The sequence below is a fragment of the Castanea sativa genome, chromosome 9, assembly GCF_040712315.1.
Source record: "Castanea sativa cultivar Marrone di Chiusa Pesio chromosome 9, ASM4071231v1".
NCBI classification, from domain to species: Eukaryota; Viridiplantae; Streptophyta; class Magnoliopsida; order Fagales; family Fagaceae; genus Castanea; species Castanea sativa.
Window position 1 is genome coordinate 38,168,798 of NC_134021.1, and position 7,315 is coordinate 38,176,112.

At 35.8% G+C, this 7,315-nt stretch overlaps 2 protein-coding genes across 2 annotated transcripts; both read left to right on the forward strand.

Moving 5' to 3' along the window:
- The first annotated feature begins 1,294 nt into the window (after positions 1-1,294).
- LOC142611129 (putative receptor-like protein kinase At2g42960) lies at positions 1,295-3,309 on the forward strand. Its single transcript, XM_075783168.1, has 4 exons — positions 1,295-1,375; positions 1,997-2,666; positions 2,767-2,871; positions 3,176-3,309. The coding sequence occupies exons 2-4, from the start codon at positions 2,086-2,088 to the stop codon at positions 3,300-3,302; spliced, it is 813 nt and encodes a 270-aa protein (XP_075639283.1). The 5' UTR covers positions 1,295-1,375; positions 1,997-2,085; the 3' UTR covers positions 3,303-3,309.
- A 1,208-nt stretch (positions 3,310-4,517) lies between these two features.
- On the forward strand, positions 4,518-7,043 carry LOC142610975 (vacuolar-sorting protein BRO1-like). The gene is made up of 4 exons (XM_075782968.1): positions 4,518-4,655; positions 4,893-4,941; positions 5,700-5,803; positions 6,417-7,043. The coding sequence occupies exons 1-4, from the start codon at positions 4,536-4,538 to the stop codon at positions 6,969-6,971; spliced, it is 828 nt and encodes a 275-aa protein (XP_075639083.1). The 5' UTR covers positions 4,518-4,535; the 3' UTR covers positions 6,972-7,043.
- The last annotated feature ends 272 nt before the right edge of the window (positions 7,044-7,315 follow it).

The following is a 7,315-nucleotide window of genomic DNA, read 5'->3' on the forward strand; positions in this document are numbered from 1 at the left end:
ATTCTTAATTATTATTTGTGTGTGTGTTAGTAATGTGATTCATTAAAATTGGAGTTTATAGTAAACTTATGGACTTATGGTGTCTGGTGTTATTGTGTCAGGAAGTGGACAAGTATTATGATCTATCAGAGATTTTGGTGAAAGCGGGATATGTTGGGTCCTACAAGGTTATTTTTTAATTTTGAGCCAACTTTGTCCATGAATTTAGTATTTTCAGATTCATGTAAATGTACTTGACCTTCATACAGTTCCTTTTGTGTGCCTTTTGAAAATCTTGCTTGGTATATTGCATACTAAAATTTTGCTAAAACCAACTGGTTTCAAACTTTTCTTCTTAAAATTTTTTTAAATCATTTTCTATCTTCCAAAAATTTAAGAAGAATTTGACTCATCTTGAAAGCTAATGTTATCAACTTGCTGATTTGAGGTATGCTTGACTAAAAATGGACCCAACATATGGTGGTCTTTCAATTGATAACTGGGAACTTATTTATTTGGGATTCGCAACCTGAGAAAATGGAACTGTGTGTGTGTCAAGTCACTGTATTCATGTACAGACTATAAGGCAAAGTTCACGGCCAATGCAGGTTTTCATGAGCATTGTAGAGTGCAAATGAATATTTTCTTTATTTGATAGATAGCGTGACTATTCATGTTGATTTATGAATGAAAATCTAGTTGGAAATTCTTAACAAATTGTTAACTGAACCACCAAAATTTTTCAATTTTATTTATGGTTTTATGTGCTGAGATTTGGTTGCAATTTTTATATACATATCTTTACATTGGTGCATGATTTTAATCATAATTGTGGTTCAGTGCAGGAGAATTTGTTGACGATCCTGTTTTTAATGTGTCCAATGATTTGCTCAATGAAATGTCATTGCATGATGTAAGATTGGATCCAAACTCAATACATTGGCATGCACAGCAAACGAATTTGGAGTACCTATTGATGTTGGATGTGGATAGTTTGGTTTAGAGCTATAGGAAGATAGCCTCTTTTGGAGTACCTAAAATGTCTTTTGCCTCTTTTGCTTTTGCTATCACATTTGTTTTGTGTTGTTTTGTTTTGGGTTGTTCCAAAACAGGCAAGTGTGGCTTGAGAGAAGCTGAAACTTCCTTTTTTTGGGGCTTTGGGATAGTATAGTGACAGCATTTGACCGTTTGAGTAGAACCCAGAAAGGAAAGCTAAAACTGAATCCTTGCATATTTGGGAGATTTTGGACAATGGGGTTGATTTAAATGGATTTGGGAGCCTGGGAATGAGATTTTGAGGTTCTTTTAAGAAGAGGTCTGGGGTTTGAGTTTTGATCTTTTTTTTTTGAGGAGGGCCTTGTGGAGCAAGTGATTTCAGAAGTGGTTCTGTGAACAGGTAAGCATTGAGAAACTTTTCTGTGCATAGAGCCTTTGTGTTTTTTGTTTTTGTTTTTTCTTTGAGTGTTTATATATTCATTTATTCTCTATTTGTTTGCTTAGAGAACTGGGAAAATCTTTAAAAGATAATGGAACTTTGTAATTGTTAAGTGTTTTCCAGAATTCATAACTTTTAAACCTGTAGGTTTGTTGTCGGTGTGGTTGTTTTAGGATAGGTTTGGGGAAGATTTTGGTTTTCTTAGCCCCCAAACGGTGAAAGTTTGTCTTTCTGGGTTGTATGGTTCTTTTTTCTTCTTCTTTTGTGTGTGTATGGATGATTGGGTTGTTTGGTTATTGGTTTGTGTGAAATGATATATGAATGTGCTTGTTGAATGTGATGGTTTTTCAGAAAGCAACATCTTTATCTGTCTGATTTTGATTTTGTCTTTCTTTGGTTGAAATCCGGATTAGTTATAGGCATTTGTATTGAGTAGGAGACAGGCTTGTGTTGTTTGTTCATGAGAATCTTGAATGGTGAAAATTGGGTGGAAGATTTGGTCTTTGGTGACATAATGCAAAAGTAGAGTTTTTGGTTTTATGGAATTGCATTTTTCTTATGTTTTTACTGTGTAATTTGCAGGCAACTTGGTATCAGAAAAAATGGCAACTGATCTTAACACAGGACTGTCCAAAAAGACATTTGTTTTTGGTTTGAAAGTGTGAGTGTTAATGGGGATCACTGTCGGGTTGTTTATTGTAGTAATCCTTGTGTTGCTATCATTTTGTCTTACTTCCCGAAAGAAATCTAAAAGGGGTAATGACATGCTTCCCCTTAGCCAAATTCCAGCTGTTTCAGAGGAAATCAAAGAGATTAAGGTTGATCAAGCTTCAGCAAACCATTATTTTCCCCAAGATGGTGCTTTTCTTACCCTCAGTGATAAGTTCCCTGACAAAGAGTTGGAGAAGGTTTTGATCCATTCAAAGAATGGAGATAATGGGAGTCAATCAGGTTCATTTAATAATGTTGAGCAAGAAGCTGCTGGTTCTCAGTCAGGAGAAGAGGGAGGTGCGGGAACAATTTCTGTGCACAGGCCTTCTTCTCACCCCATAACTGCTCCTTCACCTTTGTCTGGTCTGCCTGAGTTCTCTCACCTTGGTTGGGGTCACTGGTTTACACTAAGGGACCTAGATCGTGCAACAAATCGGTTTTCAAAGGAAAATATTATCGGTGAGGGTGGGTATGGAACTGTCTTTCGAGGTCAGTTGATTAATGGGTCTCCTGTGGCTGTTAAGAAGCTCTTCAACAATCTGTAAGTTATTTCAATGCTTGTTTCGCTTACATTTTTTTTCCTTTGTGGACTTTCTGTAGGTTATAATTTTCTTTCTATAATTGTATCAATTATCTTATAGAGGACAAGCCGAGAAGGAATTTAGAGTGGAAGTTGAGGCTATTGGTCATGTTCGGCATAAGAACTTAGTTCGTCTTTTGGGGTATTGCGTTGAAGGAACAGAAAGGTATCATATCCATTTATATTCCATCTTTGTATTTTTTGGCACTAGTCAATTATATTTTAATTTCATGACTGTGTTGAAATAAATTTATACAAATGAACTGTAAAATGAAAATTTTCTTATCCCTCAGTGTTTCACTAATCTATTGAGCATTGATTAATACTCTTCATATAAAAATAATAAAATTGTGTCAAGAATTCACTAGGATATTTTTTACTAGAAAACAAAAGAAACTGTAATCTTTGCAACTGAATGAGTTGACTAATTTTTGCATGCATCTTTGCAATTGAATATATTCCATTGTCAGGTTGTTGGTATATGAGTATGTCAACAATGGCAATTTGGAGCAGTGGCTTCATGGAGCTATGCGTCAACATGGATTTCTTACTTGGGAGGCTCGGATGAAAATTCTCCTTGGCACTGCTAAGGCGTAAGTCCAGCCATACCTTAATTTGATTATTTAGCCTTCTCTTGAGTTTGTTTCCTTTAGACTCATGATTACATGTTGCAGGCTGGTCCAGAGAAGGCACTGCAACATGTCTACCTTAGCCTGCAACAGGTACCTTCATCAGGTAATACCTTCATATGGCCCCGACAGTTGTACCTTCATCAGGTCTACCTTATGTAGGTGGATTTCCTGCATGGTCATTACCAAGAATGCCATATGTATCTAGCCCACGTTGGCAGGATCTGCAGTCTTACCCATCTGTTCCTTTTTCCCCTTCTCAAGGCATCGTATCTGCACAAGGGTGGAACACTTATAACAGTTACACGGTCAGTACTAATCTCTTAAATTGAGCAAATCGATTTTTTTTTTTCTGGTTCTAAAAAACCCTTGCATTGTTAAAGTTTAAATTGTTCAGTATGCAATAAAGGATCCTGGTTGTATTGGAATTGGCCATTTTTATCATCATTTTTAACCTTTGCATATAGTTCTTCAAGTGATTTTGGAACGATAGTACTGTCATTTTAGCTTACTGCCCTTTTAGAGCAGTGCTGCAAGGATAGTTTCAAATCATCAGCAAGCATAATTGACACCAGTGCAAGGCATGTCTGGCTTTCCACTATGGGGAATGCCTCAGTTCAAATCTTGGGGGTGTCATCCATTTGACCCTTCACCTAGCAATCCACCCCCCCCCCCCCCCCCCTAACCAAAAATAAAAAGTATCCATTTTCCTACTATACAAGTACTAGACTTTATGTTCTAAGTTTCTGAGAAGTTGGTATCTAAGAAATGGGACGCAAATAGATTTACTGGAATTTCTTTCTCCTTTCTCACACTAATAAATTTTGTACAGCTTACTTCTCATCATTTTTAGGGATGCCCTTTTTATTATTGCTAATAAGAATTCACTAAGTACAAACTGCTGACCATTTGTCACAGGCACATTTGTTGTATTGCAGAGCTTTCTTTTCTATATTATCCTGGTTTTGCACTTATTTTCCTTTGGGCAATTTCTGTGCAAGCAAGTAATCAATTGGTTGGTTTTTTGGTTTCTACATATCAGGCTGGCTATAAAATTGTATCATGATCAGTATGTGTTCATTTGTACTTTTTTTATTTTTTATGCTTTTGGTAATCAAAAGTATTGCTGTGATACATTATGATATAATTGGTTGTTTTTGTGTTCTATATATGGCTTCAGGACGATCTACTACCAAAGTTTATGACATCCACTGGCTCCTATGAGGATCTTTTCAGGAAGGAGATATCAAAATATGATCGCATTAGTGAAGATATTGCCCACAATATTGAGGCACAAGAACAACTGTTGCTGCAAATCCAGGTTTAATTCTTTGTTTTATTGCATTTTTTTTTCTTTGAATATCAGCTTTGTTTTTTCTTTTACTGAATGTGATGTTTTGCCAAATAGAATTGGTTTTGACTGGAGAATATGTAATGAACCAAATTTGATATCTTTATCCATATAATTGTTAGTCTGTAATATCTTCTCAGTTAAAAAAAGGAGAGATTTTAAGAGGCATTTCATGATCCTCAAATTATTGTTTGACATTTCTTTCAGGCTCAGAATGATGATTTTTCAGCCATCTTTAATCTTGAAGATTATAAAGGTTGGTTGTTTTTTTTTTTGGATTATAATATTTATTTTTCTTTTATCTGTTTGTCATATAGATTTTTTAAGCATTCATTCAATTTTCTGGCATTGATGTATCATTAATGTGTAACAAATCTACATTCTTGCTGTACTTTTTAGAGTCTAATGAATGGCTCAAAGTTTTTCATTTACACCATGTTGCTCTGGCATGTCAGCTTTTGTTGGCTTCTGCAGTTTACTGAGGATGTCACTTATCGAAAAATTTACTGAGATGCCATATTGGATTCAAAGTGATAACCTCATCAGAACATGGAATCCCAGTTGACTTGACCATAACTTAGTAGTTCAGATCACCTGAAAACTGTGACCTGTACCATCTCTATGAAATAGTTTAGGTCCACCTATCTCTCAACTATTTTAGATGAACTTGTAATATGCCACTAGGATTCTGACCTTGTTCTTTCTGTACCTATCTCTATCAATATACCTGAACCTGGGCTTTCTTGTTTTGGGGGGGTCTGTGTTTGTGCTTGTCCATTATGTAATAATCTATCATATTCATGTTTCTCTGAAGTTCAGATTCTACTAGTCAAAGGACATCACTTAATCAGATTCTATTATCATACATTTCCTCTAATGGTCCTGCTTTTTTCAAATGCTAATATTATTTCAGCGATGCTTACAGGCTGCATTTTACAACTCAAAAATAGTTTTTTTTTTTTATTAATATAAAAAAAGGTTATGTGTTGATCTTTTCCCTTCTATTTTTTCCAGCATCTCGTGAGAAATGTTACAAGCAGATTCAAGCTGCCATAGCAAAGTTCCGAGAGATTAAGGAGAACATCAATGAGGGACTGAAATTTTATGTTACTCTACAGGTTAGAATTGTTTGGTTAGACTGTGTGGTGCAAGTATTTATTTAATAAAGTTATTGTTCAACTATACGCTTGCTCCTCTTTGTAGCTGTGGGTGAGATTTAATATTATTGATGTGCATAGATCTCTCCTTGTGAGCATGTGTACGTGATTTTTTCATTATTGAATTTGTGAACTATGTTAGAAGCGACTGGTTATTTTGTCTGCACCATAAATTTTAGTTTTTTAGTTTTTTTTTTTTTGGGAGATGTGTATGTACTTCTTGGGTGGCATATTTGTATTGGTAATCATGGTAATGCATTTGGTGTGGAGTGAGAGGGAGGAATTCCTTCCACTTTTAAATTGGTGTGGAGATTCCAGTTATGGAGTTGAAATGTTCTTTTTTGAGAGTCAGAGTGTTGTATGAGTAGTTCTTTACTCTTGGAACTAGGGATGAGCATTCCATTATAGATTATATAGACTATTTCTTTTAGAGCATTATTTTTGGTTGGACTCTCTTCCTAATTCTTTAGGAATGTTTGTAACTTGTATATACATCATGTGTTTGCAAGATTTTCTTTTTTCAATAGAATTAACATAAAAAAGAGTGGATAAATGAGCTGTCTTTTTTCAACAGGATGCAATCACAAATGTAAAGCAGCAATGCAGCGATTTTGTCATGACCAGAAACATCCAGTGCCGGGAAATGACTGAAGATGTGCAAAGACAAATGGCAGGCCTCAATTTCCAGGATAATAAAAATGCAGGTGCTTACAACAACTACCCTTCAGTAGGACATCAGAATCAAAGATCCAATGTTTCTGGCAAGCAGATCCTCGGCCACAAGCACCTTACTATTAGCCACCAGAGCAGCCTACAATGCCTGGGTATGGTCCCCCACCTCCCGCTTATAGCTCGCCACAAGTGCCTTCTCCTTACCATGTTCCACCTACTTCTGTTCCATATCCACATCCTCAGGGCCAACAGCAGCAGTCACATGCAAGCCATGAGTATGGCCAACCTGCTTATCCGGGGTGGCGAGATCCATACTACAATACCCATGCACAACAATTTGAATCTCATCCTCGGCCTCCTTACACCATCCCAGCTCCATACCCTCCTCCTCACCAAAGTGGCTACTATAAGCAACAATAGTGTAGCTGTGTATCATCTATCCATTTTGGCTATATAATTTGATTGCTTTTGATATGTAATCTGTCACTTTGTTCCATCCTTGGTTAAATGGATTGGATTTAGCTAGATCTTATTTATGGTCGTATAGCCTCTTGATAATCCGTATGCTGGTTTCTGAAATGCTTTGTATGTGAATTGCATAGCTTGTAGTTGGATTTTTCTGTGTATAGCTTTTAAATTATGTTGAGATTTACCGCAATGATACTAATTTGATAAATAAAAATCATCTATTTTACTTTTTGTGTTCCATTTATGCTTCTATCAAAAGTAAAATTATTAGTACTATGATTTTGTGAGGTTGACACGTAGGGCTTGACAGGAAACCACAAAAAAAAAAAAAAA

What these genes read in the sequence shown, in the direction of transcription:
- LOC142611129 (XM_075783168.1), top strand. Translation starts at nt 2,086, where the DNA reads ATGGGGATCACTGTCGGGTTGTTTATTGTAGTAATCCTTGTGTTGCTA. An exon ending in AAGAAGCTCTTCAACAATCT is followed by an intron (nt 2,667 to 2,766) that starts GTAAGTTATTTC and finishes ATTATCTTATAG; the next exon opens with AGGACAAGCCGAGAAGGAAT. An exon ending in TGCGTTGAAGGAACAGAAAG is followed by an intron (nt 2,872 to 3,175) that starts GTATCATATCCA and finishes TTCCATTGTCAG; the next exon opens with GTTGTTGGTATATGAGTATG.
- LOC142610975 (XM_075782968.1), top strand. Translation starts at nt 4,536, where the DNA reads ATGACATCCACTGGCTCCTATGAGGATCTTTTCAGGAAGGAGATATCA. An exon ending in AACTGTTGCTGCAAATCCAG is followed by an intron (nt 4,656 to 4,892) that starts GTTTAATTCTTT and finishes CATTTCTTTCAG; the next exon opens with GCTCAGAATGATGATTTTTC. An exon ending in AATTTTATGTTACTCTACAG is followed by an intron (nt 5,804 to 6,416) that starts GTTAGAATTGTT and finishes TTTTTTCAACAG; the next exon opens with GATGCAATCACAAATGTAAA.